Below are 12,548 nucleotides of genomic sequence, written 5' to 3' on the forward strand. Positions count from 1 at the left end.
GTGCGAGAGGATATTGCATCCCCTTGTGGGCAGGTCCTGTCTACAGGATTATTTCCTACTTCACTATGGTGATGCTCTCCTTCTAGGAGATGTCTCTCCTCCAAGGCAGCACAGGAACTACAACATCCTTGTAGGTCTCCTCTATGTACTTCTGTCTCCCTCAGCTCCTCCAAGTCTGCTACTCTAGCCTCAAGGGAATATACCTCTGCTTTGAACCCAGAACTCTTTCCCTCTACCTCCCCTCTTTTGGGGCAAAACTTCTACAAAGTAGGTAGCAGATTATTCTGTAAACTGCATAATTCTGACAAATGTTGTTTTGAACTGTTAATTGTATTATAGCTCTACTCGTGTCTCTTCACACTCTATCCCCATATAAACTATCTTCCTGTCTCCAATCACTAACCAGCTCCATTACTTCTTTGACAAAGAAGATATTGACTACTAGGAGCCTTTTTGAGAGAGTCTCCATAGCCACCCTGCCCACTCCGCCCAAGCCCTCCCACCCATACCTCAACCCACCCACCCCTAGGATCACATTACATATATAGACACACCCACCAATCATCCCCAACACACTCTACCAGTTACTCAACCAAATTCTACCAAAGCTCTGTATCCCTAACCTAGCTACCACAGTCATTCATAATTACATGACCTTCATAATACCAATGCCACAATCTGTGTTCTCCTATTTCAGTTTTTCTCATTGCCAACATGTATTCCTCCATCCCAGTCATCACAGGCATGGTAGATAAGGTGACCTCTGTCACCTTCCCCATAGGAAATCCTTACCACACAGACCCTGATGCCTTAGGCCTATCCCCATGCCCCCATCCTCACCCACACCCAATAACCTCAAAATGGCACTAGCAAATGCAAGAAGTGAAAACAACATAAAAACCTGTATTAAATGACCTCACAGACAAAAATTGGGACATCTTCCAAATTACCAAAACCTGGCTCAAAAAAATTATGGAGCTACCTTGGGTATGCTTTGCCCATCATTGTCCCAAGCGATAACTTGCTCACACACCAATACTAGAGGTGGAGGTGTAGCTGCCATCATTAAGTCCAACCTTAATCCCAAGACTGATAGACACCATCACACTAGATGCACTAGAGTGCTTCACCTTCTCAATGAACCACAATAGAGGCTTAACCTTCACCTTAATATACAACGCACCATACTCTCCAATGACTGTCTTAGATGACCTGTTATCCATCCTTAGCAAACTGGTCATCACATACAACCAAGTCATCATACTTGGAGACTTTAACTTCACAAGCTACCCAAATGAGACCTAATCCCCAGCAGACTTCATCACTTCACTATCAGACCTAGGCTTCAAGCAAATGGTCCCCTTGCTGACTCACTCTACAGGCCACATCCTAGATTTGATTTTAATTCAAAAAGACACTATGCAAACCCCAACCTGTATTACCAAACCAGTACCCTGGTCTGATCACTGTCTAATCACATTCAACCACACCTACACAACAAATCAACTGTCAACCAGGAAACAACTCCAACATAAGATAATATACAACGATGCTATTAACTTAGAAGATCTCTCCATAGGCCTTTCAAACCTAGTGGGAACATCTAAACCAAATTCTCCATCTGTTGACAAGGCTGCTGTGGACTGGCACACTGAGGTAAAAACCCTATATGAAGGGCTAGCCCCAGTCAAAGAGATCAAATACTATCCCCACAAATACTCCTCCCCCTGGTTTATTAATGACTTAAGAACTAAGAAAAGAGAATTAAGGAGAACGGAAAGGAAATGGTACAAATCCAGGCTTAACAGTGACAGGTCCAAATCGAAGGAACTGCATGAAGAATATAAAAAAGCCACCCTAGAGGCTAAAAAGAAGTACAACGCCGAACAACTATTAAGGACTCCCAGTAGATCAAAAAACCTTTTCATACTAACAAAAAAGATACAATATTGCAAGGAGACAACCAATGCCTTAATACTGAACTCGAAAATGAAATGCTCTCAGACTACTTTGTTGATAATGTAGACAAAATACGGTTTCGCCTTGATTCCTCCATGTAACAGACATCATCCTTCTGCAACTCAGACAAAATAAAACTACAACTGGGAACCTAACTCACTTCAAATCGGTCTCCCACAACGACATCGCCAAGATACTGGACACTATTTGCCCTTCCGGCTCCAACCTGGACCCCTGTCTGCCTCACTTCCTAGTGGTGGTGAAAGACGCCTTTGTAGACTCCATCCTTCCTCTCATCAACACCTCTCTACAAACAGTCATAGTGCCCGCAAACTGGAGTCAGCGGTCATCAGACCGATCTGAAAACACCAACACTCGACCCTAAAGTGCCTGGCAACTTTAGACCTGTCTCTAACCTACCCTTCATCTCCAAGATCCTGGAAAAAACAGTATTAAACCAGTTGTACTGCATCGACAAACAAAGAGCCCTATCCACCTTCAAATTTGAATTCAGGAAATTCCACAGTACTGAAACCATCCTTCTCAACATCATTGACTGCTGGAAACTCATGGACAAGGAGGAGTGTGTGGCGCAGTGGTTGGATCTACAGCCTCAGCACCCTGGGGTTGTGGGTTCAAACCCTGCGCTGCTCCTTGTGACCGTGGGCAAGTCACTCAGTCCTCCATAGCCCCAGGTACGTTAGCTAGATTGTGAGCCCACCGGGACAGAGAGGAAAAATGCTTGAGTACCTGATTGTAAAACCGCTTAGATAACCTTGATAGGCGGTATATAAAATCCTAATAAACTTGAAGCAAGGGTTATGATGTCCAGCTGGTGCCACTGGATCTCAGAGTGGCATTCAACACTATTGACCATCATCACCTCATTGAATGGCTCCCTGAAATTGAAATCCAAGACATTCCACTACAATGGTTCACCTCTTTCCTAACTATCAGATCGCAAAGCATTCTGCTCAACAACGTGCTACCGAAACCGATCAAATACGGTGTTCCACAGGGGGCTTTGCTATTCCCCCTATTATTCAATCTCTATGTTAGACCTGTCTTAGACATACCCACAAATATCAAATACAGATTCACTCCTTTGCAGATGACATCTAATTGTACCTACTGCTAGGAGAAGCCCATGACGCCCAGATTGTGAAACTCGTAAACTGCCTCTTGGAAATCAAAAACTGGATGTCTGTCAACAAATTACAATTAAATGCCTCTAAGATGGAACTCCTTTGGATCTGCAAATAATGCTGCACCATCACTAGCAGTCTCTCTTCTCCCTTACCATGAGCAAATAGAACTTCTGAAAATTGTATTGCTGAGGCATTATTTCTAGTACGCCTTTTTTTCCAGATGGATAATGACATCAATTTTATAATTCTTACTGTCTGCTCTGATTTCATTCACAATTTGGTTTGTGTTTTGTATCTGAGGATTCCATGAGGCATTTAACCTTTTCCTGTCTCTTCTGTGATTTCAAGTTGATTCCTTCAATAATGGAGTCTCAAGGCAGTAGCAGTTTTCTATTTTGGGCTCTTTTGACATTGTTTAAGGGATTTCTTGTACATTTGGTGCTGGTCTTCTTTGATGAGGTCACTTCAGAATCTATTTCCAAGGAAGAGAAACTTTTTCCCTTTCACCCCCTCCTTCCTTGTGTGAGCCGGAACACGCGGTCCCCGCAAGCAAGTAATTTTATATCATTTTCATTCTATTCATTCATAGAAATTAAAGTCTAGATAATGCCAGTCACATAACAAAACATGATTTTACAAAAATAATTCCCTGCACAGTCAAGCCTGCAAGGATTACTAGATGTCTTTCAGCAGCTCCCCTCCCTCCCTCCCTCCCCCTTACCTTTGTGGCCAAGTCAAAATGATCTACCAACAATAAAATTTTAAAAACACAAAGCACGCTGTACGCAGAGAAAATGTTAATTATCATTTATATTCCGCGGGTTTTCAAAGAGGTCAAGGCAGATGACTTTATGCAATGTCACCTCAGTAACAACTATACAAAAATAGACAAATATTCCCCCTCCCTTTTTACTAAACTGCGATAGCGGTTTTTAGCGCAGGGAGCTGCGCTGAATGCCCCATGCTGCTCTCGACGCTCATAGGCTCCCTGCGCTAAAAACCGCTATTGCGTTTTAGTAAAAGGGGGCCATAGTGCAAAATATAGACAGCAGATATAAATTCTCAAAACGGACACATTTTGATCACTAAGTTGAAAATAAAATCATTTTTCCTACCTTTTTGTCTGGTGATTTCATGAGTCTCTGGTCCTTCTTCTTTCTTCTCCTGCCCCCCCCCTCTTTCTTTCTCTCTCCCCCTGGCTCCCCTCTTTATTTCTGCCTTTCTTTCTCTCTCCCTCTGGCCCCCCTCTTTATTTCTGCCTTTCTTTCTCTCTCCCCCTGGCCTCCCTCTTTCTTTCTCTCTCCCCCTGGCCCTCCTCTTTCTTTCTGCCTTTCTTTCTCTCCCCCTTGACCCCCTCTTTATTTCTGCCTTTCTTTCTCTCTCCCCCTGACCCCTCTTTATTTCTGCCTTTCTTTCTCTCTCCCCCTGGCCCCCCTTCTTTATTTTTTCCTTTCTTTCTCTCTCCTCCTAGCCCCCACAAAGCCATTGTGCCAATTTCTCCACTTCCACGATTCTTTCCCTACTCTCACCCCCAAGCCAGCAGCCGATTTCTCCCTGCTCCTTCCCCGATGTCCTGAACTTCATCGGGCAGCAGCAGCATTCACAATTCACTGCTGTTGCCCGCTTCAGGCCTTCCTCTCTGTCGGGTCCTGTCTTCATGAAAACAGGAAGTAGGCAGGACCCGGCAGAGAACAAGGCCTGAAGCCGGCAACAGCAGCGAATTGTAAACGCTGCTGCTGCCCGAAGAAAGTAATGGAGCACAAGGCAGACCGCTTCTCCCCCCTCCCAGCCGAACCCCCGCTGACCCTCCTATCTCCCCCCCTCCGTGAACCTTTCCGACCCTCCCAGCGAGAGCAGCAAACCTCCTTCGCGGCTTTCTCCTCCCTCTGCCGCATCACTGATGACGTCATCAGTGATGCGGCAGACGGAGGAGAAAGCCGACGCTACTAGAGGGAGGTTTGCTGCTTTCGCTGGGAGGGTCGGAAAGGTTCACTTGGGGGGGGAGAGATAGGAGGGTCAGCGGGGGTTCGGCTGGGAGGGGGGAGAAGCGGTCTGCCTCGGTGCTCCAAGGCCTGGCGCCATTACCTTTTTCGCCCCTCCCGCCCCCCCCCCCCCTTGGTACGCTACTGCTCTCCAGCTCTCCTTAGTTTGCCGGTTTTCTTTTTCGGCGACCGGCACGCTTTCAAAGAGCCGCGCATGCGCGGCTGCTCAAAGTTCAATCTTCTGCTCTGCTGCAACTTCCTGTTTCCAGTTGGGTCAGAGCAGAAGATTGAATACTGAGCAGCGCGCGTGCGCGGCTCTTTTGAAAGCATTACGGTCGCTGAAAAAGAAAGCCGGCAAACTAAGGTGAGGTGGAGAGAGGAAGCTGGTTAAACGATCGAGCCGGCGGGCGGGTGGGGGCTGAAGGAACCGCACAATCCTTTATGCCTCACTGCGGTGACAAGACCATTCACCGCTCCACGGGGCGGTGATGGCCTTGTCCCCGTCCCCGCAGAGGCTGCTAATTTTCATTCCCCGTTTTTGGCGGGTTACCCGCGGCTAAACGTAGTAACCGCGGGTAAACCGCCACCGTGTCATTCTCTAATTCCTATTAAAGCAGCAGTTATTAAAGCAGTGAGAAAGGAGAGGCTTTTTATGTGACAATCTGGGTGTTTGATTTTTATTACATTTTAAATAGAGGTAGAATGGGGTTGATTAGCCTTGTATTAGTTGCTTTGAGAGAGAAGAAAAACTCCTTTCAGAACATGGCATTAAGGAATGCAGATGTTTGTGTGCTTCGTATGGTTTACCATTGCGTATTGTTAGTAAGATTATATTGCATGTATATGAAGAATGAATGGAAAAATGGTATTACAATTAATGCTGTTAGTGCACCCCCAAATAAGTCATTCCGCTGCCCGGCTGTATCCTGAAAACAGAAGTGTGGGTTCACTGAACCCATAGAGGAAAGAAATTACATAAAAACAGAGAACAAGACATAAATTACTCAAGTAATCTATCCATTTATATCAAATACAGTTCTCTATTATACCTTCCTCTCACTTGAAGATCACTTGTTCATTTTTTCTTTTAATTCAGTTACTGTCCTATTCTCTACTTCTTCCAGTAGAAGGTTGTTAAATGTATTTACCATTCTTTCTGTAAAGAATCATTTCCTTGGATTATATCCAAGTTTTCCTCCTTTTCCTCTCTTCCTATAATCCCTGGTTTTAGTGCATACGTTCATCGAAAGCAGCCTGCCTCATGTACATTAATACTAGGGAGATATATTAATATTTTTTATCATATAAGAAAATAAGAATTACTGTACTGGGTCAGCCAAAGGTCCATTTAGCCTATTGGCCAACAGTGGCCAAGCCAGGTCACCAGTACCTACAGAATCCCAAGAAATGGCAAGATTCCCTGCTACCAACCCCCAGGAATAAGCATTGGCTTCCCCCAGATCTATCTTCTTATCTTTTCTCTGATGCGGGGACATAGCCATAGTTGGGGGGGGGAGGGGCTTGATAATATTCTTCCACTTTTGGCTTGCCTTTCCCTAAAGCTAGACTGATCCATGACAAGTGACATTCCAGCTTATCACTATGGTGGGGGGGGGGGAGAACATGTTGAAGGCTTTCCAGAAGGGGGCAAGAAAGCACAGTTTTCTATGGAGGGGGGTGGTGGACAGATGCATACTGAAAGGGATTTCTGCAGGGATAGAACAGAGAAAGCTGGGAGTATATCTGGAAGGAGTAGGAGGGTAGGGGGAGAGAGCTTGGAGGCAGAGAGAATTTAGAGGCCTTGCTAGAAGCTAGGGATAGAGAACTGGGTACAGAGAGGGTTGGGAAGAAAACTGAGCAGGGCAGTAAGAATAATCATCTCAAATAAACATCTGGGGGTTTTGTTTAGGGGTAGGGAATTAGATCTAAGAATGAGAAATGGGGAGGGCAAGGAGGGTAAAGCTTGAGGATTGAACCTGCTTAGAAGTAAGGAAGATCAAGTGTGTGGTAGAGCTCAACTTCAGCTGGGGATAGAGAACTGAGGAAGGAGTTTAAGGAGCAACCAAGAATTTTGATGGTGCATTTCAGCACAAAAAACTTACAAACAGACTATTCAGAAATATGCATATTTAAAATAATATACAGAATTTTGAAAATGGCACTTTTAACAGAATTACTTTACAGAATGTCTGGCAGGGCTTGTGTTGCTGTTACTGAGGTGATACCATATTTTGAATATATATTTTTGTATGTTGAGCTATAAAGTGAAGAGTTATGAGGAAAACAAATTATAAATAAATAACCTTATACAAGGGCATCAATACCTCCTTTTTCAAATTAGCCATTCTTCTCCCTATGTACCCAAGCATCCTTCTAGCTTTCACCATTGCCTTTTCAACCTGTTTGGCCGCTTGAAGTTCATTACATACTGTTATACCCAAGTTCTGCTCCTCTTTCATGCACAAAAATTATTCACCCCCTTAAACTGTACCGTTCCCTCAGGTTTTTGCAGCCCAAATGCATGAGCTTGCATTTCTTATCATTAAAATCTTAGCTGCCAAATTTTGGTCAAATCCTGAAGCTTTGTTGGTTCCTTCCCCATGTTCTCCACACCATCAGGGGGTTTCTTCTGCAGATTTTGGTATCATCCGCAAAGAGGCAAACCTTACCTGACAGCCCTTCAGCAATATTGTCTTTAAAAATGTTAAAAAGAACATGCTCTGTCTAGAACCAAACTTTGAAGCACACCATTGGCAATATCATTTTCTTCAGAGCGATCTCCATTGACCACTACCCTGTAACCTTCCACTCAACCAGTTCCTGAGCCAGTCTGTCACTTTGGGGCCAAACTAAGGGCCTGGTAGTGTGCTCAGAGAGGAAGGGGTGAATTTTAGTGATCATGTTTTGCTAACCGAGTCATGCTCCTTTTAGGTGATGACCCGGTATACAAATCCAAGTTTTAGATTAGATTGACAGGCTTTAGTAGTCTGTTGAATGTGCGTAGAAAATGAGAGGTTGGAATTGAAAATGACTCCAAGGTTATGAGCAGAGGAGACAGGAATTATAACAGTATTATTGTAGTTACAAAAATGGAGAATGGAGGAATGATGCCTCATGTTGATCTACAATGTTGATGGTATCAGTAATGCAGCTTGCAAGGTTTCATGCAGGCAGTGTTAACTCATTTTGCATCATAAACTACTATGCATGGACTGCAGAAAAAAATCACAAGTTAAGGGCACATAACACGTTAATGTCAATTAACATGATACTTGGCAAATAGCAAGGATAATTCTTTAATGCATCTTAGTAATTCTGGACCTAAGTAAATGTCAGCACAATTCTGTTGTACTGCTTTTATGGACAGTTGCCTTGTTTTAAAATAATTTAAGCACTTTCTTCATACATACACAGTTTTAACATAATGCTGCTTTTTTTTTTTTTTAATAGTTTCCTTTGGAAAGCTTGCTGAAAACCCAGTTACTAAGCAAGATGATGTTTTGAAAAGCACAAACAAAGATGAAAAGGCAAGTCATGTGCCCCGAGACCATGGAACAGGAAAGAAAACAAATGAGATTTCCTTATCCCAAAAGCAAACAATAAAAGGTGTTAATGAATCTGAGAGTGATTTTGAATCTGATCCCCCTTCCCCAAAGAGCAGCGAAGAAGAGGAGCCTGAGGATGAGGAGGTTCTACATGGTGAGCATGGAGAATTCATTGACGATAATGATACAGAACCAGAGAACCTGGGTCAAAGGCCTCTTCTGATGGACTCTGAAGATGAAGCAGATGAGGAGGAAGAGAAGCATAGCTCTGATTCCGACTATGACTACAGGAAGGGAGTAAAGCTTAGTGGTAGATATGGAGAAGCTAGCTGTCACATAGGAAGAGATACCATAGTCTCACTTACCACTCATTTGTCTGATTTGCCTCTTAGTATGGAAAATTTAACCTCTAAACAACAGGTTGATGTGTTTGGTGCAGTGCCTTTCTTTACCCTTCCTCAGTCAAAAAAGGAGGAAAAGGATTTTTCACAGATTGTTTTTAAAGGTATGGTGCGAGAGCAAGAGCAGGATGAATTTGATGTATTCACAAAAGCTCCATTTAGTAAGAAGGCAGATCAGCCAGATGGTCAAATTACATCACCTGTGTCTCCAGAAAGGGTGGATATTTTTGGCTGCACTCCATTCCAGCCTCATCCTCCATCAAAAGATAAGACAGGAAATCAAGAGGACCCTTTTGGACTCGTTCCATTTGAAGAAGTAACTGGTAGCCAGCAAGAGCAAAAAGTGAAACGGCAGCGAAACCTGCAGAAGTTGTCCTCTCGTCAACGACGCACCAAACAAGAAGCATCTGATGGCAATGGCAAACGGCACCATGGCACCCCAACAAGCGCAAAGAAAACTGTGAAGCCCAGCTATCGCACACCAGAGAGGACGCGCAGGCATAAAAAGGTGGGTCGAAGAGACTCTCAAAGCAGTAATGAATTTCTGACAATATCAGACTCCAAGGAAAATATTAGCGTTACATTGACTGAAGGAAAAGATAGAAGTGGCACCCTGCAACCAGATGAAAATAAGTTAGATCTGTTTGGTGCAAAGCCATTCCACCCTCAGGACCTGCGGCATCCTCAGCATCATGGACTTAGTGACAATCGTAGTGAACACAATGCAGCAGTATCTACTCGATGTAGACACGGTTCCTTCCATGGGACATTCCACAGCAGTGAAGGGCTAAATACAGATGATTTTGGTGCTGTGCCCTTTACAGAACTGGTGCTACAAACTGCTAAGCAGCAGCAATCCCAGCAACAGTCAATAGAGTTAGATCCTTTTGGTGCGGCTCCATTTCCTTCCAAACAGTAAGCGTTTGCTCTTCCAAAAGATTTAATGGCTTCATTTGTATCATTTTCACATTGATTTTTGTTCATATGAGTGAATTCCACATGAAATGGATTTGTCCTGCTCATTGCAGCAAGGGATCTGAACTAGTGTAAAGTCTAATATTTTTCAATTAAAAATGGAAAACAAAACAAAAAACTCCACCAATGCAGCGGTTTGAAGAAAACTTGAGACAAACACGACTTGAATGTGATTTAGTGCTGTTTTTTGGTCAGTGGAAGTTTTGAATAGTATCAGTACAATGGCAACACACTTTTGACATTTTGTTATATGTACTAACATTTGCCTGATGGTGGTTTATTTCCTCATGGTTACAAAATAAAGCAAAGGTAGAAGGTATGAGAAGATGTGCCAGAAAGAATGTCCCAAGTATTCACTGGTCTTTATGATTCAGGCAGAGCTCAATAAATTGAAATCACTTGGGATGGTCTATGGAAAAAAACTCTTCAGTGTCTGCATTCACAAATGAACTACCTTTCAGAATTCCTTCCACGAAAACCAGCAAACACAAAAAGGGCCAAGACATCGGAGGATTATAAATCCAGGTGTCTACAGTGAGTTTGGAACAAGCACATATCTCTGCAAATATGTATTTGGAAGGCAAATAAATTTAGGTGCCTGATAAGTTAATTTTACAAGTGCCATTAATGTACAATAGTTATGCTGAAGACTAGAGTTGAAACTAAATATGTCGATTATATTGCCTTGATGTATGTACAAACATTTTAAAAATGTGAATGTAGGGAAACTCCCTGGATTATCAGGGATCCAGCAAACAGCACTTTGTGAACTACATTCAGTTTTAGGGAGCAGCTCCATTTATTCTTTGAGTGCCATATGGTAGCAAATCTAGCTATTATGAGCCACCAGTAACACTGGGATTGCTTTCAAACAGGAAAGATTAACAACCTGGTTTTCTTATATTAGTAATTGTGTTTTTAAGGGCTCAAAACCCAAATCTGTATTTCATTTCACTAAGAATTTTTTTATTCAACACAAAATATATATATAAGAACGTTTTTTTTATTGTTCTTAGACATTGCTATCTTACAAAGACTTTTTTTTATCCTTTTAATTGTAATAAATTGCTATCATCTAATGTCTTTTTTTTCCAGATAATATGATACAGATTTTAATTTCAGATTCTATTTTCTGTAAACAAAATATCAAGACATTTCATGATGAACTGGTTGGTTCTATAAGGGAGAAAATAAGTAGCTCAAAAGCATTTGCACTAGATCTATCAAGAAGCACCATTACTGGGAGAGCAATAGTTAAGGGAGTGGTGGGGTAAGGTAGTACAGTGTGCAGACTAAGCTGTCAGAAGTAGCATGCAATGGTAAAATTTCTATCATGGTTTACCTGGGGGGGGGGGGGACATTTCCTACTGTTTCACTACAGGGTGCCAGATTCTGTTATTAGGGTACCTGCTCAGGGCTCCTTTTACAAAGCTGTGTTAGATGCTAACGCCAGCATTGAGCTGGCATTAGTTCTAGCGGCGTAGCGCGCGCTAAAAGTCTGCGTGCGCTAAAAACGCTATCGCAGCTTTGTAAAAGGTGCCCTTAATAACTGTGTCCAATAATCACAAGAGACAACGCTTATGTATCTGTTCACATGTGAAATGTTGCTAAAGATATACAGTATGGGATACGTTTGACATATTCATGACTGTTGTAAAATCCTTAACATTTTTGCTTGAATGCAAGTATACTGTATACATATACAATCTGAGCCCTGTTGCTAAATTATACATACATCAATTTTTTTTTCATGATATTATATAAACTATAGTTTAATAGGAGCAATTTGTGAACAGATGGTATGATTTTCACAGCCATATTATCCTTTTCTGTAGATAGAAGCATCCAGATGCAAGCATTTCTGTTTAAAGCTTGGCTAATGGTAAACACTCAACAATCAGCTAAACTGCCAAAGTTTAACACAGGGTTACTAGTTTGATATTCTGAGGTGTCTGATTTTAAACAAAAATGTAAAAAAAACAGTAACAGTTCTTATTAAAAAGATATTTTCCTTGGCGCTAGTGTCAGTGTCTTGTTCTCAAAATGCTTTTTGAATGAATAATTCCTGTTGACATGCTAAGAAACCTTGTGTCTGTTTCATGGATTCCAACTTAACAAGCAAATTGCATTCTTTCATCCTTTTCAGAATACAGTATGAAGAACTAAATACAGTGGTACCTTGATTTAAGAGCATAATTCGTTCCAGAAGCATGCTCTTAAACCAAAACACTCGTATATCAAAGCAACTTTCCCCATAGAAGATAATGGAAACTTGAACAATTCGTTCCACATCCCCAAAAACTTAATTACCATTAGGGACGCCTCCACCGCTGCCTCTGCCACAGACCCATCCATGCGGCTCCTCCAATTCTCCTCCTCTGCTGCTGTTGGCTGCCTCTCACTGCCGGGTGGTGCTGGCTAAGCAAACGCCACCCCCTCCCCCCGGATGCCACTACCCCCTCTGCTGGGACTCTCAAGTGCTGGCTCACTCCTGCCAGACGCACCCCGACTCCCATGCTCCACCCGAGGCCACCGGCG

The 12,548-nt window shown here is 42.7% G+C and overlaps 1 protein-coding gene across 5 annotated transcripts in view; it reads left to right on the top strand.

Moving 5' to 3' along the window:
• Positions 1–12,027, top strand: part of BMP2K (BMP2 inducible kinase) — a 284,761-nt gene extending 272,734 nt beyond the window's left edge. For all 5 annotated transcript variants that reach the window (XM_033963569.1, XM_033963540.1, XM_033963550.1 and 2 more), the window contains exon 16: positions 8,540–12,027. In XM_033963569.1, coding sequence (XP_033819460.1) covers positions 8,540–9,954 — 1,415 coding nt within the window. In that variant the 3' untranslated portion in view covers positions 9,955–12,027. The remainder of the gene's footprint in view (positions 1–8,539) is intronic.
• Positions 12,028–12,548: the final 521 nt, after the last annotated feature.

The sequence above is a fragment of the Geotrypetes seraphini genome, chromosome 1 (genome assembly GCF_902459505.1).
Source record: "Geotrypetes seraphini chromosome 1, aGeoSer1.1, whole genome shotgun sequence".
Lineage (NCBI taxonomy): Eukaryota > Metazoa > Chordata > Amphibia > Gymnophiona > Dermophiidae > Geotrypetes > Geotrypetes seraphini.